General features: G+C 43.4%; 1 protein-coding gene across 1 annotated transcript in view; it reads left to right on the forward strand.

Annotated features, from left to right (window-relative positions):
* The window catches only part of adgrb3 (adhesion G protein-coupled receptor B3), a gene marked incomplete at both ends in the record, with an annotated part of 259,513 nt that overhangs the window by 129,783 nt on the left and 104,928 nt on the right, over positions 1-24,802 (forward strand). The window contains 4 exons of the mRNA XM_083775051.1: positions 4,491-4,655; positions 7,254-7,418; positions 16,277-16,441; positions 18,848-18,949. Of these exons, the coding sequence (XP_083631177.1) occupies positions 4,491-4,655; positions 7,254-7,418; positions 16,277-16,441; positions 18,848-18,949 (597 nt within the window). The remainder of the gene's footprint in view (positions 1-4,490; positions 4,656-7,253; positions 7,419-16,276; positions 16,442-18,847; positions 18,950-24,802) is intronic.

The following is a 24,802-nucleotide window of genomic DNA, read 5'->3' on the forward strand; positions in this document are numbered from 1 at the left end:
ACATAAGTTTAAGCAATAAAACATTGTTTTTGTAGTAATAGGGGTAATAATTCTTTATTGAATAATTGCACACAACTGTGCTGTAATCCACGCTACCATCGGATAGCCTTTTAAATCCTATTTCCAATCCACGGGGACAAGCAAAGTGATCTCAGCGGTTTCCCCCAGTATGGTGAACTGTCTGCAGTGTCTGGTGGTGTTATTGTCTGAAGAGGACACGGACACTTGGTGCACAGGTCCGTCTGAAAACTGTCCAGTGACAACGTTCCGCGGTGAAAAAAATAGTGCGATTAAAATGCGTTAATTTTTTTAATGCATTAATTTTTCTGTAGTTAATTAATCGTAATTAATCGCAATTAGTCCCGGCCCTAGTTATAACATTCTTTCAATACTGTAATCACTTTCCAGATTGCACCGGCGAGCGGCACATTTAGCTTTACCCTGTGGCTGATCAAAAGTCTTGCAGATGGCACTCTGACATTATAGTTTGAGCAAATGGGGTGGGGGGTTGGGTTAAGGGTGTGTGGGGGTTCGTGCTTGGCAATTTTGAAAAGGGTCAGCACTTTACCGTGGTTAGACAGTAAAGGAGAAAAAAGGCAACAAGCCATCGCAAATATAGATCAGAATTCCCCCCTTCTCCACTCATTAACCCATTCTGACCGGGCACCCATTTTGGTGTCGGCATCATGTCGTGCTTTAGCTATTGAAAAATAGCAGATCTACAAGCTCATATCGCGCCACCGAGTGGCGCGATACGAGCTTGTAGGTCTGCTATTTTTGAAAAAAATCGAAGAACGACTGACATTTTTAGAATCTGATCTCAGGTCAGAATGGGTTCGTCAGACCAGCGTGTGTCCGGTGGAAACCTCGTATGAATCTGATCTCAGGTCAGAATGGGTTAATATTTAGCTCAAGAACCAAGCCGTGTGCGTGTACAGTATGTATGTACAGTACGAGACCCCATTCCTCAAGGAAAAAAAACGAAGCTGCACTGCAGCCACATTCCAGGTATATATTCATTCATGCAAATGAAGAGTAATTGCGAGCAAGACGTTGCAGAACTGTCCAAATTAATGCTTTCCCCCCTGATACATCTAAAGGCCTGCAAACATGTTGTTTTGTCTAATTATGTGCTGTAGAAGCTTGCTTCACGTTTAATAAAAAATATGAAAACCCGAATAAACGAAGCATTTCAGACGTGGTCCAATATAAAGTTCCTCGTTCAAATCATTATGATTTTTCTGCTGAGAAAAAGACGGAAACTACGCTCCGCCAAAATAAGTGATGAAAACGCAATCCCATTATTTAAAATTCTATTGCCTGGACACGGTTGAAAGTAACACTTTTATGGGTAGACTTTCTCTTTTCTTAAATTGTGCACACATTAACATATCCGCTTAGCATCCGCACAGCGCCTCCTTGTATTGGTCGCCATGGCTAATTGGGTCAGTCTCACCTGACAGTGTGAGCCGGTAAAACAATGGCCTTCTTCTGCTTATTGACAAACAGATTAATTTAACATTGTCGACGAAGAGAAGGCACTAAAAGGAGCTGTAGATTGACTGCCACAGAGCAATGCGTCCAAACGGGGGACTTGGAATTAGATCAGGGGGGTTTCATTACCCCCAACGCAAACAGGACACATTCTCACCATGCAGCCGTCATCAGTTAGAATCATCTGTAAATGCACTGAGTGCCCTGCAGGCTACAGCTATGATTAAATGGTGTCTAGTGTGGTTATTCTGGAGGGGCATACACTATGCATCCGTCACTTTAGTACATTCATTATCCCCCCTTATACTCACTATAGCATCATACAGCTAAAGTCTGCAGCCGACATTATAGCTCAAAAGCTGAATTCATACTTAGTGGCGTGACGGATGGTGTCGCGCATCAAAAGTATAGCCCATCTAGATGCTCACAACGCGTTGCCGTGTTGCCAACGTACTTGCCGAGAGCTTGCGTGCTGTTTCCGGTGCCTGACACCACCGTCCGCGCACAAGTATGAAAAGCCCTTAAGTTATGCACATTAACGACAACTGTATTGCATCTATACAGTAACCCAAATAGTATTAGACTCACTAGAACAATGTGTTCTCCGTTTCATTGGCGCTGGCAACCGTATAGGACATTCAGAGACCGGCTTTTCTTTGTGTTTAAGCTTATTATCTGTGATGCTCAAAGCTCAAAGCTGCAGGAGACATTTTTGCAAAGTTTAACGCTCTTGATTTCTTGGGATACTTGCAATTACAATTCCATTAATACCTAACCCGAGCACATACTGTACATGAATACCTAACCCGAGCACATACTGTACCGTCTTCATTTTCAGATGCACAGGAAAAAGGGTTGTGGTTTCAAGGCTTTAACAATGAAACAATGTCAAGGGCTGGATTTAACATCATGCTTAATAATTTAAAGTTAAAACTTAAAAGTCAATGATGGTAAAAAAATGTATCTTTTACATTAAATGATGATAGTTTCTCCATAGCCGTTGGAGAGTGAGTCACCAGGGACTAGATTTCTTTGAAAAAATGCCTGTTTGGTTTTTTGACAACAATCTAATTAAAATCCCCTCTTATCTGGGGAAATGTTTCACACACCAAAAGAAACAGGGAAAAAGAAAAAGGAAGTAATGAAACAATCTGCAGAAGAAGCTTGCCGCTTCTCATATAATATAATTTCTAGGGCAAAAGAGAAGACCATGCGTTGTCAGAATCGTGATTTATTTTTCCCTTTGTGATGACAGTGACTTTATTGCGCAGAGTAGCAATCATTGAATCATCTCTGGCTGCATGGGGTGGCGTGGCGGCGGCGGTCAGAGTTAGATCTGATTAGGACGCGCTGTCTGATAAGTGCCACTTTAGTGGAGCTCCTGTGAACCTACGGACGGAGGATTCAGAGGATGCACTTCAAGTATCCGAGTGATGTCTAGAGCCTGTGGCAGGCAGACCAAGGGCGACCTTGTGCTTTCATTTGAGTGTTTGAACAGAGATTTTTGTAGGAGCTTCTCAAATATCGCTATAGTCTGAATTTAAGAGTTAAGCAAACAAATGTGTTTTTTTTGTTTTCTGTTTTGTTTTCTACTAGTGACATTATACGTTTTTATCTGAGCAAATAGCAATCGGAGATATCGTTACAGTACATGTTTACATAATGTACAAAGACGATAAATCACAATACTTTTCAAGATTGACATTGCAATATTCTTGCTTCAAATAGAATTGAGACTCAATTCTATGTGAAAGTTAATTTATTTTGACTGGGTAGAACTACACTCAAAACCGTATAGCTGAAAGGAATTAATTCTGAGAAGCAAGCGACAAACACCAGAACATAAACACAACGGTGGACTGACGTCAGTGTCTGCTCTTTAGTGCGGCATCAAAGAACACTACAGTAAGAACCTTGGGAATAATATGAAGAGGTTTGTGGTGATTGCAGAATGGAAACATATAAAACTGCAGCAACTGCAGCGTCTATTTCTGAAACCTCCCTCTGTTTGCACCTACTTGAGGCGCAATCATGAGTGGCATGTTTTTTTCACTGGTGACTGACTATCAGACAGAACACACCGCACACACTACACACACGCACACACACACGCACGCACACACTACACGCACACACACTGTACAGACACAAATATGACATTAGAGCAATTTACCCATTTCAATCCAGAGACCTATAAGGTGTTACTGCATGGGGTCCCTTGCTCTCCCTACATGGCTTCATCAAGTCCAGCATGTCGTCCCTTTGTCGTATTGGCTTGTAAATTGAAATTGAGTCATAATTAGATTTTTATGTCGCGTTGCACGGAAAAGCGGTCGTATATGATCTAAAAGCACATTGGTGCTCAAAACTTTGCTGGAGAGCGCTTTCTGAGGCGAGGAGTCACTGTCGAGTTAAATGATTGATCGTGATGGTTAGGCATGGAATCAAATGGATCCCTTTAACGGTCTGTCATTCTGAGAGTGTACAAATGGAACCAAATGGACCATTTTGGTTCCATTTGTACACTCTCAGAGAGTTATGGGGGGGAGGGGGGGCTGTGTACTATAATGCATACCAAACTGAGGGTCCTTTAGAAATTAAAGAGTTAGAGAACCAACCACGATGGTTGAACCACCGTCTAAATGCAAGGCCAGACATCATTACAGCTTGTGTGTGTGTGTGTGTGTGTGTGTGTGTGTGTGTGTGTGTGTGTGCGCGCGCGCGTGCGTGTGTGTGTGTGCGTGTGTGTGTGTGCGTGTGTGTGTGAGTATGTGTGTGTGTGTGTGTGCGTGTGTGGTGTGTGGACCACGCTCCATTTTAAATCTGTGGCTGACGTGTCTAACCTATAGCCAAATGTTTTATCTTAGCTTTGCTAACTAATTGTGTGTGTCTATGTCTGTTTGCTTTGGTGCTACTTTATCTAACCAGATATTGAGTTTTCCTCGGTAATAGGCATCGATTAAGGCCCCTAACTCCCTCTGTCCCCGTGTTCACAGTGCACGGCGTGTGGGAGGAGTGGTCGCCCTGGAGCCTGTGCTCCTTTACGTGCGGTCGAGGCCACCGCACGAGGACCAGGATGTGTGCGCCGCCGCAGCACGGAGGCAGGGCCTGCGACGGACCCGAGACTCAGAGCAAGCTGTGCAACATTGCACTTTGCCCAGGTACGAACCGGAAGCGGATGGGATCTGGATCTGGTTTCTGGCCTCGAGTCAAATTATTTAAACGTTTTAGTTAATAACCGTTAATCACTTTAATACACTTGAACCCCAATGCGTCCTCTGCATGGGGAACCTTGTTTTCATTTTCTTTACGACAAGCCCAGGCCAGAATTGTGATGCCATTATGAATGTGGTTAAAATTATGATTAAATAAAAACACAAGCATTAAATGAATTTATTTCAGAGAGATTTGCAGCAACTTCATTGTGGCCGCAATATTGTTGGAGCAGTAATGTGCTTTGTTTCGGCGAGTAAAATGACAGAGCTTGATCATGCCATACGTAAATCAATATGTGATAATCATATTGTTTGAACAATAAGGTCTTTAGCCAATAATGTAATTGTGTAAGTAGAAATCACTTAACCGCAATCGCCCATGCATGGTAAGCAGATTAGAGATGAGTTTTTCCACTCCGAATGTTAGTTTTGCTACGCTACGGTTATGACACACTGAGATCAATCTAATCACAAGACCCCCCCCCCCCCCCAGAGATGGGCAAAATACATTGAAAATGTATTTTGATACAAAATACAAATACTGGGTCAAAACATTTATCTAAATACAAAATACAAAATACATCTTCCATCCCCATCGAAATACAAATTACAAAATACAAAAAAGTATTTCAAATACGTATTTCAAATACATGTATTTCAAATACTGCCCATCTCTGATGGGCAAAATATATTGAAAATGTATTTTGATACAAAATACAAATACTGGGTCAAAAAATGTATTTAAATACAAAATACATCTCATTTCTTCCATCTCAGCGAAATACAAATTACAAAATACAAAAAAGTATTTCAAATACGTATTTCAAATACATGTATTTAAAATACTGCCCATCTCTGCCCCCCCCCCCCCCCCCCCAGTGCACCCCCCCTCCAATGAATAAACAAATATTTTCCACAGTAAATAGTAATTATGAATATAATAAATATGTTTGTTTGTGTTTGTTTTTACACACCACCCCTAGCAGTGTTTTGAAGTCTTTGTAATTATTTTAGTCATCTAAATGTTGTATAGTTGACTAAATATTGTACGATTTTTGTCGACTAAAGTAATCTACAATAGATTTTTGTCGTTCTAACCCTATACCGTAATGGCTGATTTTACATTTGGTTTTGCATGCTGAAAATAGCAGATCTTTAAGCTCACAACACGACTCGTTCAGCCCCTGCGGGACTCTGCAGGGTTTTGTGGTTAAATTGATGCTTAGGGATGCATAATTGCATCCAATCCAATGCATAATTGATGCAATCCTTGACTGATTTTCAAAAGCAGGTTACTTCTGGCTCTGGAAAGCTATAAACCGACTTAAGACGCATTCTTCTTGTTGGGCTGCATCTATCAATTATTCTCTTTATAATTATTCTATCGATAACCTTTTCGATCAAATAATCGAGAAATATGTTTTTTTATATTTAAAAAGAATAATGTAGTGATCAATTATGAATCGATTATTTACTTATAATGGTCGACTTCACCCATTTTCAACCTATCTTTGTATAATTATTAATTAATCCTCACTATATGCTCATTATAATATGACACAGTTTTTCATCTACTCTGTCTCAGAGGAGGAGGGCTGGGGAGTTGCGGGGGGGTTTCTGTATTTCAGGAATGTTTGACCGTCTCTGTAGCTAAACAGTGTTGATTTTGACAGCACATTTTGCTTTAGTTTTAGTCACAGTCTTTTGAATAAAATATCATTCAGTTTTAGTCACATTTCAGTCATCTGAAATGTTTTAGTTTTAGTCCAGTTTCAGTCGACCAAATATATTATCATAACATCTTTGACGTCTAAATCTACATTTGATTTTGTCGACAAAAATTTTTATTTTGGCCGTCGATCGTATAACGACTCATTTCACACTTCGGGGCCCGAAAATAGACGATCTACAACAGGGGTGGGCAACTGGGGGCCCGGGGGCCACATGCGGCCCCCACCTTCACTTAATGTGGCCCTCATGTTAATATCAGAATACTGATATATAGTGTTGATTTCAGCTGTTTACAATTCCAAACCTGCTTTAATTACTTCATGACTAGTATTAAATGACTAGTACTTAATGACTATAGTATTAAAATGTTATTGTCTTTTTGTGTTCAATGTATAGTTATGTTAACAGTTCAGAAAGTTTGAAATTCAATAAAAAAGGTTACTTTTCAGGATTCCAATTAAAAAAAAATGCAAAAAATTATTCAGGTTTTCAATTCAAATATAGCAAAAATAGGGTTTTAGGTATTTTTGCTACGACAGTAACATGCACTGTGGCCCCTCTGGAGTGAGTGTGGAAATATATTGGCCCTCGCCATCGTTAAAGTTGCCCACCCCTGATCTACAAGGTGGCATTAATTTGCGTCACCATTTTCGTCAGCGGGGAAAAAGGTATAGTCGACTGACATTTTGCGCCATAGTCGACGAAATCAACACTGTGGCTATAAAAGAAAAAAACAAGGATCTGAACACCTCCTCCCCCTGTCCTCTTTCCTCCCCCCCCCCCCCCCCCCGGGGTTCTGGTTGGGCGCCTCAGTGGACGGCCAGTGGCAGGAGTGGAGCTCTTGGAGTGATTGCTCGGTGACCTGTGCCAACGGCACGCAGCAGCGGAGCCGCCAGTGCTCGGCCGCCGCCCACGGGGGATCCGAGTGTCGCGGTCACTGGGCAGAAAGCAGGGAGTGCTACAATCCTGACTGTACAGGTAAAAGAATATATATGAACCCTATGAGACACCTACTGTACAATCATCCTCTTTAACCCATTCTGACCGGAGATCAGATGCATACGAGGTTTCCACTGGACACACACTGGTCTGATGAACCCATTCTGACCTGAGATCAGATTCTAGAAATGTCAGTCGCTCTTCGATTTTTCAAAAATAGCAGACCTACAAGCTCGTAGCGCGCCACTCGGTGGCGCGCTATGAGCTTGTAGATCTGCTATTTTTCAATAGCTAAAGCATAACATGATGCTGACACCAAAATGGGTGCCCGGTCAGAATGGGTTAAAAAATGTCTTCTAAATCATGACAGTTTTCTGAAAAACCTCATGTTTCTGTATCAGTGGTGCTCAATATTTCATGTCAAGGACTCCCAAAAAATATATGTAATATGCCTCCGCCCCCCCCCATCTGAAAATATGTTGTTCCAGGGACCTCCCCAGAAGCAAAGATTTGAGTTAAAATGTTCACTCTGTAATAATATATATTCAAAGATTTGAGGCACATTTTCACGATTTTTCAAAATATTTTTTCCATTTCCATTTTCCAATAGCTAAAGCTTAACATAATGCTAACACCAAAAGGGGTTCCCGCCCAAAATGGGATAATTGTAAAAATTGGTGGGAAAAAGTACTCACATGTTTTACTTAAGTAAAAGTATCAATACTGCAATGTTTCAAAATGTACTTAAAGTACCAAAAATACAGAGTACTCAAGTTTTCAAATGTATACATTTGCCTCTGAGATGTAGTGGAGTAGAAGTTAAAGTACAGAAAATGGCAAATACTCCGGTAAAGAAATAACTGGTACTTAATTAAGTACAGTACTGGAGTAAATGTACTTAGTTACTTTACACCACTGAGTGGGACGGTCCCAAATCATAACGATCCCGCCCGCCCATCGACCTCTAAGATAGCTTTCCTCGTCTTTACACCAAATAGCTGCGCAGACAATCGAGAAATAATTTAAACACTGTGTTCTATCAATTGGGATTTGGGGGAATCCTTTTAGTTATACTGCAATAAACCATTGGTATAATTCGGGGTTAGTGTTCCCAAGCTGTCTGTCGCCTGTCGCTGACGTGTGACGACAGGCTTACTGTACAGTAATGCATCTGGAATAAATTTGCTTTGCACTTATAATTATTAAAGAAACAGCAAACCTATTTCTCCCCCCCTCTCTCTCTCTCTCTCTCTCTCTCATAGGTGTAGTACGAGTGTTAAGTGTATACTTTTACTGCATGGTCAGCCTGCCGTTGAGGTCTCTCACTTGGGATTATAGAAAATGCATTGCATTAATTTTAATCACAAATTAATATTTATGGACAAGATCAAAATCATCTGATGTGTATTATGCTCATTACATGCTCGCGTAACGCGTGCCAGATGGGACAAGTGACCTTTGACCTCTATAAGTGTCCTTAATGGGGTGCATACTTAGTTTAGACTAGTCGTTGGTTAGACATGGGTTAAGGTTAGGTTTAGGTGTGCTGCCCCGTTGGAGGTTAGGTTTAGGTTTAGGGTGAGGGTTTGAGATAGGTTGTAGTTGTAGGACTAATGACTGGTCTAACCAATGACTAGTCTAAACCAAAAACTGTCTAAACTAAGAACTGCACCCGTCTATAATGCACCACACACTCAATTAGTGAAAGCCTATTGTTACATACAGCAATGGAGATCATGTCAAGTAATGTATTACAGCTGCATGCTTCATCACAAGTCACCTCTCATTCAACTCTTCACTCAGACATCAATCAATCATAGTTCATCATGAATTGGTAATGTATGTTTCTGGATGGCGTCAGTGGCTCACAGGCAGAGTGGCCCGGAAGGTTCCCAGTTCGATCCCTGCAGGCTCCCCCAGACAGAGTTAGTGTCGAAGTAGCCTCGGAAACCCAGATGTTTTATTTCAGTGTAGAAGTGTCCTTGAGAAAGACGCTGAGCCATAATTGCTCCCAATGTGCAGGTTGGTGCCTTTGCATGCATGGCTTTCTCCGCCATCGGTGTTTGAATGCGTGTGTGAATGGAATGCACAATCTATGCTATGTAAAGCGCACTAGCCCTGTTTGTGCTCACCAATACACCGTCTGTCTGTGCAGGCACAAAAAAGACCTTTCCAGCAAAGACTTTCTCGATTCGTTTGACAATAACACACCTTTTACGGGACGGGACGCGCGTGCTGTTATAGATATTCACCTATGTAGTTGATACGAAGTGAGGTAATAGGAATGATTTGTTTTTTTTGTTTTCATTTCCATTATCTGCAAGGTGCCCTGTCGGAACTGCCAGACTGAATATACACATACGTACGTGAAGTGATAAACCCATCAGGAAATGCGATAAAGTGTCCTCCTGGATAATGTTGGAACATTCCACACACTGTACGGTTCCAATGTGTCCAATTTAATGGATGGAAACGGTTACAGACTGTTAACCCATTCTGACCGGGCACCCATTTTGGTGTTGGCATCATGTTATGCTTTAGCTATTTAAAAATAGCAGATCTACAAGCTCATATCGCGCCACCGAGTGGCGCGATACGAGCTTGTAGGTCTGCTATTTTTGAAAAATCGAAGACACTTTTAGAATCTGATCTCAGGTCAGAATGGGTTAACAAAGACTGAATGAATGAGGGTGAAGTAAATGAACTATAAAGAGAGGAGATGTACAGTACGTAGCCATAAACAAACTTATTATGAACTATATAAGGTCATCACACGGCACAGCACTATCAAATGATATCGATATCAAATGACACTGATCATCATCCCCTGCATCGCTTCTTCAACCTCATGCCATCTGGACAAAGATACAGAACCTTGCCCTGGAAAAAGGTCCGTTTTAGTAGGAGTTTTGTCCCCTCAGCCATCGCGGCATTAAACAAACTGCCCCGCCGATAGGATGGTTCTGTACACAGTGGGGACCTCATTTTCTTTTTATTTTGTATTGTCTTGGTGTTATGTGCTCTGTGTTGTTTTTGATGTGGGTGTTGAACAGATTGTGAAGACAAATATCCTTCGGGACAATAAAGAATATTATTATTATTATTAGACTAAAATACTCAGGCAAAAGTACGGAGAATGAAGTCGAAGGCAGACAGGCAAATGAATGAAGGTTCCGGAGTTCCATTTATTTGCACAAAACAGCATCACAGCCATGGGCCTCACGGCTTCCGGAGACTAACTCACATACAGACAGTTCTGACCGTTTATAAAGAAGCCCAATACACGCTCAAACAGACAGTCGTTTGACACCCAGACCAAATGGTCAAAGTTACTACTGTAGGTGTGGTCACAGGAAGAACAACAGGAGACCTCTGGCTATAGATGCTGCCATCAACAAGCTAGATCAAAGTAGGCATATAGCCATTCACCATAGAATGCAAGCGGTGAATTGGTGCCTATATGCGTCTGTCATGTCTTGTTGCCTCTCTCACCCATGGTTTACACGTTTAGTTTAAAACAGTTATTTATGCTATATTAATGAAATGTGGTTCCATCAGATACCACAAGGGTATCTGCAGTATCAATCGTACCAAGACGAGACCCAGACGTTGACTGACAGACAGACAATGACTGGCTGCTATCACTAGTACATAATGTTATATCATGTTATGTCATGTTATGTACTGTAAATGGCATTTATCTATAAATGCACCAAGTCTCTGTCTGTGTGCAATCCACGTAACTCGGGAACCGTTTCGCCCCATGTCGGACATGCGCTGCGGTTATGGTTAGGTTAGGTTAGGTTAGGTTAGGTTAGGGTTTGAGGTAGGTTGTCGTTTGTCGGACCAATTACTAGTCTGAACTAAGTACTGCACCCGTGTTTCTGCCCGTCTTCTATCTGGAACCATTGGCTATACTGACAGAGGTTAGCTGTAGGACGTGGAATTGCCCTGTGCAAACGAACGAAGGGTAAACGGAGGTCACAGCCAGAGAGGAACGTAGTTCGAGCTTACAGGCTATAGTACCTTTTCCTTTCAGACAAGGGCATGTGATTTACTACACTGCTAAAGGGGAGCATCTGGGGTTTTTTTTTTTTATAATGCACAATTTCACAGGGTTCATTAAAAGGACATAAAACATCCTTCTTCTATTTTTTTCTCCTATTTTGTTTGGAAACTTCAGCATAAACGTGTTATAGTATAACTGGCAATGTGTGCCGAAAATAATTACCACTCACAGAGTGGCCTAGTCATGAAAAGCGATACATTCTTGATTGGGTATTCTTATTTAAAAAAAAAGGGGGAAAAAGGCTTTTACCCCCCTTTCAGACATCAGCATGTCAAGAAATCTATACCCATTTATACAGAGCATGAAAAATGAGCTGATTATCACATATCTTTTGCACCACACTGGAGATAATTGCTGACTGCGTCCCAAGGGCAGACATAAACGGTGAAGATGTCATGGTATCTCAGAGGTTAAATCACATTCATTGGAATTGAAAGGCTCGCTGGAGCAAAAAGAGATAGCCCTGGTGGTGATGAGTCATCTTCACTGACCTCCATTGGTTATGGATGAAGTGCGCTAGCTGACGCCCCCCCCCCCCCCCCCCCCAGAGGATGTGTGTGTGTGTGTGTGTGTGTGTGTGTGTGTGTGTGTGTGTGTGTGTGTGTTAACTATGAATGGAGGGGCTCTTCTCAAGTGCTGTAGTACTCAAGTCTGCTGTCTTGAGTCATTTACTCGATCGGTCTTGTCCCGGTCTCGCCCTTATTTTTGACTCTGTCTTGACTGGGTCTCGGACCAAGGGACTATTTCCCCCGTCGAGTCCACTCGATTCACGAGTCACTACAATGCAATGACATCATTCTAGTATTATGAGGAGCCCATTCACACGCTTATAGACAAAAGAAAGAAAGAAAGTTACCATGTTTACCCAGGGTAACTGGACTAAAGCTCAAGAACTTGTTTACAGCCAGGCCCTGCTCATAGGACATTTCATGGTAGGGGGTTCAATGCCTTGTTCAAGGGCACTGCAGCGGTGGTAATTATAACTTGCCGGTCCGGGGGATATGAACTAGCGACCTTCCGATGTCAAGACCGCTCGCTCCGCAAACCGTTCGGCAAACCGCTGCCCACATAAACAGCTGTGTCAGTAACGGAGTGCAACTCTCGCAGTGTTTTCTGTACCAAATGTATCAAATGAGAAAGAAATCTGGTCTCGACTTAGGCCTCGCCTGCCGTCGGTCTCGACTCGGACTCGACCCCAGAAACGTAATTTCAGAAAGAAATAGGGGTGCTACTATAAATGGTGCATTTATATAGCGCCTTTATCCAAGGCGCTTTAGATTGTGCATTATTCACCCATTCACACACACATTCATACACCGATGGCAGCGGAAACCATGCAAGGCACCAACTAGCACATCGGGAGCAATTAGGGGTTCAGTGTCTTGCTCAAGGACACTTCGACATTAACTCTGGGGGAGCCCGGGTTCGAACTGGCAACCTTACGGTTACCATCCAGGCACTCTACCCCTGAGCCACCGCCGGCCTATACTGTAGCACAACCCCCCCCCACCCCCCCCACCCCCTCACTTATAGCTACACTCGACCACAACGTTCTACTCTCCTCTCTCCCCTCAGCCAACGGCCAGTGGAACCTGTGTTATTATAACGTTCTCCTCTCCTCTCTCCCCTCAGCCAACGGCCAGTGGAACCCGTGTTATTATAACGTTCTACTCTCCTCTCTCCCCTCAGCCAACGGCCAGTGGAACCCGTGTTATTATAACGTTCTCCTCTCCTCTCTCCCCTCAGCCAACGGCCAGTGGAACCCGTGTTATTATAACGTTCTCCTCTCCTCTCTCCCCTCAGCCAACGGCCAGTGGAACCCGTGTTATTATAACGTTCTCCTCTTCTCTCTCCCTCAGCCAACGGCCAGTGGAACCCGTGTTATTATAACGTTCTCCTCTTCTCTCTCCCTCAGCCAACGGCCAGTGGAACCCGTGTTATAATAACGTTCTCCTCTCCTCTCTCTCCCAGCCAATGGCCAGTGGAACCCGTGTTATAATAACGTTCTCCTCTCCTCTCTCTCCTCTCAGCCAACGGCCAGTGGAACCCGTGTTATTATAACGTTCTACTCTCCTCTCTCTCCCAGCCAATGGCCAGTGGAACCCGTGTTATTATAACGTTCTCCTCTCCTCTCTCTCCCTCAGCCAACGGCCAGTGGAACCCGTGTTATTATAACGTTCTCCTCTTCTCTCTCCCTCAGCCAACGGCCAGTGGAACCCGTGTTATAATAACGTTCTCCTCTCCTCTCTCTCCTCTCAGCCAACGGCCAGTGGAACCCGTGTTATTATAACGTTCTACTCTCCTCTCTCCTCTCAGCCAACGGCCAGTGGAACCCGTGTTATAATAACGTTCTCCTCTCCTCTCTCCTCTCAGCCAACGGCCAGTGGAACCCGTGTTATAATAACTTTCTCCTCTCCTCTCTCCCCTCAGCCAACGGCCAGTGGAACCCGTGTTATAATAACGTTCTCCTCTCCTCTCTCCCTCTCAGCCAACGGCCAGTGGAACCCGTGTTATAATAACGTTCTCCTCTCCTCTCTCCCCTCAGCCAACGGCCAGTGGAACCCGTGTTATAATAACGTTCTTCTCTCCTCTCTCCTCTCAGCCAACGGCCAGTGGAACCCGTGTTATAATAACGTTCTCCTCTCCTCTCTCCCCTCAGCCAACGGCCAGTGGAACCCGTGTTATTATAACGTTCTCCTCTCCTCTCTCCTCTCAGCCAACGGCCAGTGGAACCCGTGTTATAATAACGTTCTCCTCTCCTCCCTCCCCCAGCCAACGGCCAGTGGAACCCGTGTTATAATAACGTTCTCCTCTCCTCTCTCCTCTCAGCCAACGGCCAGTGGAACCCGTGTTATTATAACGTTCTCCTCTCCTCTCTCCCCTCAGCCAACGGCCAGTGGAACCCGTGTTATTATAACGTTCTCCTCTCCTCTCTCCTCTCAGCCAACGGCCAGTGGAACCCGTGTTATAATAACGTTCTCCTCTCCTCCCTCCCCCAGCCAACGGCCAGTGGAACCCGTGTTATAATAACGTTCTCCTCTCCTCTCTCCTCTCAGCCAACGGCCAGTGGAACCCGTGTTATAATAACGTTCTCCTCTCCTCTCTCCTCTCAGCCAACGGCCAGTGGAACCCGTGTTATAATAACGTTCTCCTCTCCTCCCTCCCCCAGCCAACGGCCAGTGGAACCCGTGTTATAATAACGTTCTCCTCTCCTCTCTCCCCTCAGCCAACGGCCAGTGGAACCCGTGTTATTATAACGTTCTCCTCTCCTCTCTCCCCTCAGCCAACGGCCAGTGGAACCCGTGTTATTATAACGTTCTCCTCTCCTCTCTCCCCTCAGCCAACGGCCAGTGGAACCCGTGTTATAATAACGTTCTCCTCTCCTCTCTCTCCTCAGCCAACGGCCAGTGGAACCCGTGTTATAATAACGTTCTCCTCTCCTCTCTCCCTCAGCCAACGGCCAGTGGAACCCGTGTTATAATAACGTTCTCCTCTTCTCTCTCCCCTCAGCCAACGGCCAGTGGAACCCGTGTTATAATAACGTTCTCCTCTCCTCTCTCCTCTCAGCCAACGGCCAGTGGAACCCGTGTTATTATAACGTTCTCCTCTCCTCTCTCCCTCAGCCAACGGCCAGTGGAACCCGTGTTATTATAACGTTCTCCTCTCCTCTCTCCCCTCAGCCAACGGCCAGTGGAACCCGTGTTATAATAACGTTCTCCTCTCCTCTCTCCCCTCAGCCAACGGCCAGTGGAACCCGTGTTATAATAACGTTCTCCTCTCCTCTCTCCCCTCAGCCAACGGCCAGTGGAACCCGTGTTATTATAACGTTCTCCTCTCCTCTCTCCCTCAGCCAACGGCCAGTGGAACCCGTGTTATTATAACGTTCTCCTCTCCTCTCTCCCCTCAGCCAACGGCCCAGTGGAACCCGTGTTATTATAACGTTCTCCTCTCCTCTCTCCCCTCAGCCAACGGCCAGTGGAACCCGTGTTATAATAACGTTCTCCTCTCCTCTCTCCCCTCAGCCAACGGCCAGTGGAACCCGTGTTATTATAACGTTCTCCTCTCCTCTCTCCCCTCAGCCAACGGCCAGTGGAACCCGTGTTATTATAACGTTCTCCTCTCCTCTCTCCCCTCAGCCAACGGCCAGTGGAACCCGTGTTATAATAACGTTCTCCTCTCCTCTCTCCCCCAGCCAACGGCCAGTGGAACCCGTGTTATTATAACGTTCTCCTCTCCTCTCTCCCCTCAGCCAACGGCCAGTGGAACCCGTGTTATAATAACGTTCTCCTCTCCTCTCTCCCCTCAGCCAACGGCCAGTGGAACCCGTGTTATTATAACGTTCTACTCTCCTCTCTCCCCCAGCCAACGGCCAGTGGAACCCGTGTTTGCGAACGCACTGAGCACTAACTATGAGACCCTGCAGATCATGTCTGTCTGTGTGTGTGTGTCTGTCCCGCTGTTACACCACCCGTCCGCCACCAGAGGGCGCAGCTGTATCACACAAAACACGCACACGCACGCACGCACTCAAACACACACACACACACACAACTTAACTTAAAAATAAAATCTTAAAAAAACACAAAAAAAATTAACTTAAAAAATTAAATCTTAAAAACTTAAACAAACAAAAAAAAACTTAACTTCCAAAAACTTAACTTAAAAATAAAATCTTAAAAAAACACAAAAAAGAGAACTTAAAAACTTAAAAAAACCTTAAAAAAGTAAGTAATTTATTCTAATTGTTATTGCCATTTACGAGCTGCGTTCGCTTCCCGCGTTTGCGCATCTTACTTGTATAACGTTCTACTCTCCTCTCTCCCCTCAGCCAACGGCCAGTGGAACCCGTGGGGTCCGTGGAGCGGGTGCTCGAAGACGTGCGACGGCGGGTGGCAGAAGCGGTCCCGGGTGTGCCAGGGGGCGGCGGGCGGCGGGCACACGTGCGACGGCACGGGGGAAGAGGTCCGCAAGTGCAGCGACCAGCGCTGTCCAGGTACAGTACAAGTACAGTAGTAGTGGGGAAATTTACTCACGTTTGTCATACTTGACCCATTCTGACCTGAGATCAGATTCATACGAGGTTTCCACTGGACACACACTGGTCTGATTAACCCATTCTGACCTGAGATCAGATTCTAAAAATGTCAGTCGTTCTTTGATTTTTCAAAAAATAGCAGACCTACAAGCTCGTATCGCGCCACTCGGTGGCGCGATATGAGCTTGTAGATCTGCTATTTTTAAATAGCTAAAGCATAACATGATGCCGACACCAAAATGGGTGCCCGTTCAGAATGGGTTAAGTATCGATGCTGCAATTTAGAAATAACTCCGTTACAAGTAAAAGTCCGGTATTCAAAACTTCACTTAAGTAAAAGTATGAAAGTTAATGGCTTCAAAATACAGTCAAAGTACTAAAATTAAAGGTATATTCAGTGATTTCACTCAAAAAACCTTAGGTTTCGTTTTTGGCTGTGGGACCCAGCCTTTCGTCCAATCAGGATAGAGAGTCAAAAACGAAACCTAAGGTTTTTTGACCCCCAGGGGTTAACTGGGGACAGGGAGGAACTCCTTATATGGCCAGCACACTCTATAGTAGGGAGGATTATCACAACAAAACAAAAAAATAAGTGATATTTGAATTAAGTGAAATCACTGAATATACCTTTAAAAGTACATTATGCAGAATGTCCCATTTCACAGGTTTTCAAATGTATAAAATGTATTAAAATCGAAATCTACCAGCTCACAATGCGTCGTGATGATGCAACACATTGTGAGCTTGTCGATTTGTATAGCTTGAAGATCGGTTATTTTCAAATGGCCTAAATGTACAGTATAGGGCTGGAGTGGTTACTGTATGTCCCTCACTTTGTACAAGTAGCTTACAGTACTTGAGAGTAAATTTACTTAGTTACTTGTACCATGTCCAGGTATAACCTTGAAGGAATTCAAAAGTCTCTCTCTCTCTCTCTCTCTCTCTCTCTCTCTCTCTTATATATATGTCTGGCACCATAGAATATGTTCTGGGGACCCCTCTGAGCACCCCCTCTTCTATACGACCCCCTTGGGGGTCCCTGGACCCCAGGTTGGGAACCTAACATAATTTATACAGTATGTAATCGATGAACAAAGCTCTGGGATCAGGGTGGGATGTGGCCCAGGATAAAGCCTGATTTATTATCTAGTTTCTAACTTGCTCGCCTGTATATATTATGCAGCGATAATAGCCGATCTACAAGCTCACAACCTGCAACGAAGCGACCTGTTACAGTGTTGGTAAATCGGCTGCATTATCGGCACCAGTGTGCCATGAAATGTATATTAAAGGTACACTTCACCCTTTTTGCAAAAAAATATATGTTAATGACGTTTAGAAGCTTTAGAACACTTTCCTGGAGATCTTTATGTGTGTAATATGTGGTTTTAGATATTTTAGATTGTAGCAGTGAGCCTGTTGTCTCTGATGTCATGGACACTGGGCTCACTTCCTTCCTGGACTACATGTTGTCTCAGTAAGACAGCTCTACCCCCTATCCACAAGGAGGAGCAGAGCACCAAAGAATTATGGGAATTGTAGTCCAGGAAGGTAGTGAGACCAGTGTCCATGACATCAGAGACAACTGGCTCACTGCTACAATCTAAAATAACTAAAACCACATATTACACACATAAAGACCCCCAGGAAAGTGATCTAAAGCTTCTAAACGTCATTAACATATATTTTTTTGCAAAAAGGGTGAAATGTCCCTTTAAGGATAACCATCGCTTGAGATGCCCTTTCTGTCCAAAGATGGTTGCATAAGACATGGATGGCTACCTTTGAGGAAAAACCAGGGCTTATATAGAGTCATTATTCTGTGCAGAGTGCAGATATAGGACCTCCCTACTGCTTTCATCATATTTTAATTGAAGAAGTATACATACGCTGTTCATATTAGCACCCACACTGGATTTCTTTAGTGAATCTCCATGGAGACTGATAGGATGTATAAGATGTACAAATTATATTCTACTCTTTTTTTTGATCTAAGGAGTCTCTTTATGTAATAACAGTAGGGTTCTAATACATCAAAAGACTGTTAAGGGATGAAAAGTATAATTCCAGGCAGGCGAAGATTACCAGATAGGATAAAAAAAAAAGATTGAAAATCTCGAGAATGAAATGGAACATTATGTCCCTTAATGTTATAGCACAAACATTATACTGCTGTAATCTGTGGAACTCTCATATATTATATTATGTCCTTGAGTCTGAGTCGGAAGACACATCTAGCATGAAGAAACAGTTGCATCATATCGGAAATGCTGCGCTTAGAAATACATATTATGATGTGTTGATTCAGTAACTAGGCTATACAGTACTTTAGTTCACAACCCCTTCTTTCTTTTATTTCTTTAGCACCGTACGAGATCTGTCCCGAGGATTATGCCGTGTCGATGGTGTGGAGACGGACGCCGTCAGGGGAACTGGCCTTTAACCGATGTCCCCCCAATGCCACAGGTAAGAATACGGGCAGAACCACAGCCTGACCGATATGTATCGGCACTTTTTTGTCTTTTCTTTGCCTGTATTGATAGTCACCGCGTAGAGGGACGGGAAACGGTTTTGGAGTGACATGCAGCAAAGGTCCATCAGACCCACGGGAATAATGGGGAAACTGTCAGGCATATAGACAGACTACTAGATCCTCCAGAAAAATGCCATTATGCGATTGCATAATTTACAGCATAATCAGCGCATAATTGGCGCAGGGGGGGATTTTTTTTTCTCTCCAAAAGGTCGCATAATTTGCATTTCTCAAATTTTGCAACTTTCCACATATTTCAGAACATCCCACAATTTCACCACATAAAATCTGATAAAAATCTGCATAGTTCATCGCAAAATCAAGGCCTGCAATGATAATCAAGGACTTTAGCCTGTATAATCAATGATTTTTGCTCGCATAATCAAGTATTTTTAGCTAGAACAATGAAGGATCTTTGTCCTGCATATTTCTGGAGGCTCTAATAGACAGATGACCCCACACTGATAAGCACCAGTATATTTAGGCTATCCTCTAGCCCCTCTCGGAACCCTCCATAAAGCTTTTCTGAAATTTGGGTGAGTTTTATGTAGGGTCCCTGTTCATAACTATATTTTCGTATGGGAATTTTGGAACGCAGACATAAATATGCTCCGTAACATCGTATCTGCGCCGTTTGACGGCCTGTTTTCCTTTGAGGGCTTCTGAATTCGTGAAAAATCTTTGTTTGACCGATTTGGTCGCTTTATTTCTTCTTGTTTGTTTACCGTTTATTGTACCGCCTCCCGGTGTGCGGTTGGCTTGTGCCGGCTACGTCCCTGCCTCTGATCTGCTCTGTCATAGCTATAGCGCCACTAGCTAGCCAGATAGGCGGTACAATGAGGTGTCAATAAACAAGGAAGGAAGAGAAGAATCAAAGCGACCAAATCGGTCAAACAAAGATTAAAAATACTTAACGGCTTCCGCGCCACAGGAGATATTCGCAGCGGTATTTATAGGTACTTAAAGTTCACACATGCAGAAGCCCTCACACGAAAAAAAGTCCTGAAAGAGCGCAGAAGGACGTATCCGAAGTTGTTTACGTTTGTGTGCGTACCCGGTGGCAGGGTGGAGGTGGAATAGGACCCAATGCTCTGGGTCTAAAAAATGTCAGAAACTTCAGTAGCATTGGGTTCTGCTTGTAGGGCTAGGCTATCCTCTAAAGGAAATAAAATTTCAATATATATGCGCACGCAGGCCAGCACCACATGAACCCAACCACTCATAAGATGCAATAGAAAGTAGTCAATGCACTCAATTGTAAATCAATGCTCGCCAAACTTTCAGATGCCGTTCTTCTCCCAGTGTGGAGGAAATACGTTTAGGATTTTTATTGTGATGAGTCTCGCCCTTGAAATATATATATATATATATATATATATATATATATATTCTGTTGTTGTGTGTAAACAATAATAGCAATTCAAAGCAGGTTGTCCTCAAAACCACACATATACAGTCGCTGGCATAAGACCGGAGGGAGTGCTCTACGATCGTGGTACCAGAGCTGCTCGTGCACAGCGTGCAGCTGCAGCCCATCAAGCCTAATTTAAGCTCCTTCCCCCGAAGTTGGAGTAATAGCATGCAGACCTCTAGCTCAAAACGGTCGCATTCCATGACACGGCGTGGGCTTGTACTGTATATCAGCTGTTCTCTGCGCGCAATACTGTAGCGCGATGAAGTATATCGCTAGGGCACGCCTCACTAGCCAACACACAAGAGGAGGTTGAATGGACTGAAACCAGCGCTCCCCAAAACAACATGGGTTGGGAGGGAATCTGTTGGGAATTGATTGATTACATGAAACAGTCACCTGTGCGCCCGGTCTCACCGTTTGTACATAAATAATTGGTCTATGGGGTACACACCTTAACCCATTCTGAACGGGCACCCATTTTGGTGTCGGCATCATGTTATGCTTTAGCTATTTAAAAATAGCAGATCTACAAGCTCATATCGCGCCACCGAGTGGCGCGATACGAGCTTGTAGGTCTGCTATTTTTGAAAAATCGAAGAGCGACTGACATTTTTAGAAATCTGATCTCAGGTCAGAATGGGTTCATCAGACCAGTGTGTGTCCAGTGGAAACCTCGTATGAATCTGATCTCAAGTCAGAATGGGTTAACCACTCAGCTAACGGTGCCCCACACGGCCACACATCAGCCATTACTTTCATTGACTTTCTTGGCGACATCGCTATATCGGCATTCATGCAGCCGATGTGTCCCGTTTTAACCCTTTGAAATCTCATCAAAAATAGCCAGTCTGCAAGTTCACAATGTGCAAATGTTGTGACGCTGCGTGGCGTGTTGTGACGTTGTAGATCAGAGAGATAAATGTTGTACTGCATCTATCAATAAAGTTAGTCATGTTTATTTTTGCATTACTTTATTTTATTTCGTCTTTTTTTTAATGTTTCTAGTACAAAATGCTAAATAAATGAATAAATTATTATTCAAAACATTGGTAATCGTGGTCTCTAGGCTCTCTAGGGTTATCCAAAATTGGGAACAGACCCAAACAGATGGTCTGGCTTTAAAAGGACATGGACAGAGAGAATGTCTAATCAGACTGCTCAAGCTGCTGCCATCGCTGAGAGACTCTAGGACCGTGGGGATGTGGGGTTAAGAAAATGTACAACATCTCGTTGCTGTCGGTGTAGAAACATGCGATATCTCCATATTTAAAAATGTTCCATTTAGTGTTTTTGTCACATGACAGTGTTAAAGTGCTAAAGTAGCACAAAATAGCCAATCTAATAGATTTTTGCTATTTAAAAAAGGCTAATTATCGTCATTGTATGATGTATAAATTAAGCAATGTTAGACAACAGCGTTACTGCAGGAACAAGCTTTAGACGAGTTCCTGTGAGCGCAGCGCTTAAAGGTTTTATGACATTCATTTTCATTTATTTTTCTTTTTCTTTTTTCTTTTAGGTTTTATGACCTCAATTACACCCAAAAACCTGAACTTTGAACATTCAGTGGATTTTCTGTGGTCTGAAGTTTTCTTTGGGGTTTGGAAGCCTTTTGAGCTACAATGAAAACAGGCAACACAGTGAAAACAGTGACATCTGCTGGCAAATCCCATTGACATATATGGGATTTGCAGGGTCTTACATCACTTACTGCCGGCAAATCAGAGCACCTGTTTGAGCCAGAAAACCCCAGATCACAGAAAATCTACTGAATGTTAAAAGTTCATGTTTTTTGGGTGCAATTGAGATTAGAAACGTAAAAAAATAAGAACAATTCCAAAACCTTTTTTTAATGTCACAATCCCTTTAAGTGACAATAATCTCGGTAAAGCACACCCCCGAGTGTAATATTGTGATTATACAACAGTAATCCTTAAAATAAAAACTCATCAACTCAGTTTCATTGTAACTAAGATATTCGATAGAAATTCATATTTCTTAATGCCAGATTTAGCACTACGACGGCAAATGTCCCACGCCAGCTGTTAGCGTATAGCCACTCATAGATTCGGCTTTCCATCATGCTCGTTTAAGCACGAGTAAGCGGCCGTTTCAGCCAATCAGATCGCATCCTCGAAACTACCTGCTGTATATATTATTTGTTTTTGGACATACGAGTTTCTTTCCCCGACGGCGACGGTATCAAAGTTCTCCAGATGAATCATCGTTAGGGGGGTCAGATGTGCCGATCCAAACGCGTGCCAGGGGCAGCACCGCTGCTGCCTGCCTCTCCATAAACCGTTGGAAGCTGGGCTTACATTACAGGTCTCACAGCGTGATTTAATCCAGCCCCTGTCTGCTCCAGTCAAACACTTTCCACTCACACTGCTGAGAGCGCCACGCTTAAACCTGTCAGCTACTGGCGGAGAGTCAGTTACATTTACTCAAGTACTGTACTTAAAGTGGCACTGCATGACTGTGTAACTTGTTTTTTTTTTAATGAATAAAATGTCCATGTTGTCCAATCTGTATGGTAGGAGTATGCTAATACAATATGACTCATACAGTCAGTATGGTAGCGTACTGTATGTTAACTGGATCAGCGCCATGCAGGGCTATAGTGGCCACTAGCGCGCCAGTGGCCAAAAAATGGCAGACAATCAGTTTCCGGTTCAAACACTAGTAAACATGCACTAGCCATTTCACAGGTCAGGAGGAGATGTGATCCGATCGGGGAATAATTGTTTTTGTCACATCAAAGTCAAATTAAGCTCCAATCAAGCCCTGAATATGGCATTTTATATGATCCATAATGCACATAAAGACAGCGTGTTGTGCGTGCACGAGCGTGCACACGAGTATTTTGGCTGTTTTTAGGTAAACCTCACGGTCCGTTAGCATAAAAAATTTATATTTTATATTTTTTACCGCTGGATTATGGGGAATAAAACAAATTCATCCATTGCAAAGGTGAATCAATCTCGTTTTCTCGGGGGATGGTAAACAGTTACAATACAATATAACTTATACAATTGGGGTGGTTGTATTTAGTCTCCCTGCTCTTATTGAGACATTTAGATTGTGTCAAAGGTCATGTCTCGTCTACTGTAGACACAGGATCTCATATGAACTTGGCCATATTGTCAAGATCAAAGCATGCTCTTATATTGTCTGAATGGTAAAACATTTCAGCACTTGTGACATGGAAGAGCAAAGTTACATACATACATTTAAGTTAAATTTTGAGGTTTTATTCACTTGGGTAATCATTAGTGATAGACCGATAATCGGCCACAGCCGATTATCGGCTTCGATATTCATGATTTTAATTAATATCGGTATCGGTGCTAAAACAAATAATCTGAAAGAAACGACCGATTATTATATTTCTCATGAAATATACCAAACCAAACATGGTGAAACAACCACTTTCATTGAAAATCCGGTTTTGATAAAACTAGAACGGTGCCCGTAGGGCCTCTACAGCCCTTGGGCACTGACCTACTTGGTATGATGCAAGTTGTAAATTAATGCCCCACCCAGATATTATGTCTGTCTCCCTTTTATGCCCATACATGGAGTTCTTTGTAAGGCATGCCCAAATAGGGAGTATATGCAGCCAGCTTGTGGAGTTCTGTCTTGTGTCAGGTCCAAATATGGAGTGCTGTGAGGTCAGAACAGGCCAGCTCCATATATGGACGCTGGGCAGGGGCCCGGTCAGAGCCCGGGCAGAGGGCTTTATGGCGCGGTTCTGGACAATTACGTACACACACACACACACACACACACACACACACACACACACACACACACACACACACACACACCACACACACACACACACACACACACACACCACACACACACACACACACACACACACACACACACACACACACACTTGGTGCATTCATAGATAGATCGATAGATATTGAAAATTATATAGATATGCTGCTACAGTACATGTTTGCACTGTAGCAAAAAAAAAGCTGCAATTGATGGAGGGGGAAGTGTTACTGAAACGATGTTGGTGCTTCTTGCACCAACAAAAATATTTTTTTTAACTTTAATTAATCGGCTCATAATATCGGCTATCGGCTTTTTAATTGTCCACTAATCGGTGATCGGATATATCGGCCAAAAACCATATCGGTCGATCACTAGTAATCATGCGGTGATGAAGAAGTAGCAATGCTACAAATGAGCACCGCAACCCGTCACGGACATGTGCAGAGCAAGTTCATCAGGAGACCTCAGTGCAGTCGCTCACTGTCCCTCCTCTGTACTGTACGTGACCAAACCATCTCAGTTTGCTCACTGTCCCTCCTCTGTACTGTACGTGACCAAACCATCTCAGCCTGGCCTCTGTCTC

The sequence above is a fragment of the Protomyctophum parallelum genome, assembly GCF_964188405.1.
Source record: "Protomyctophum parallelum genome assembly, chromosome: 10".
Lineage (NCBI taxonomy): Eukaryota > Metazoa > Chordata > Actinopteri > Myctophiformes > Myctophidae > Protomyctophum > Protomyctophum parallelum.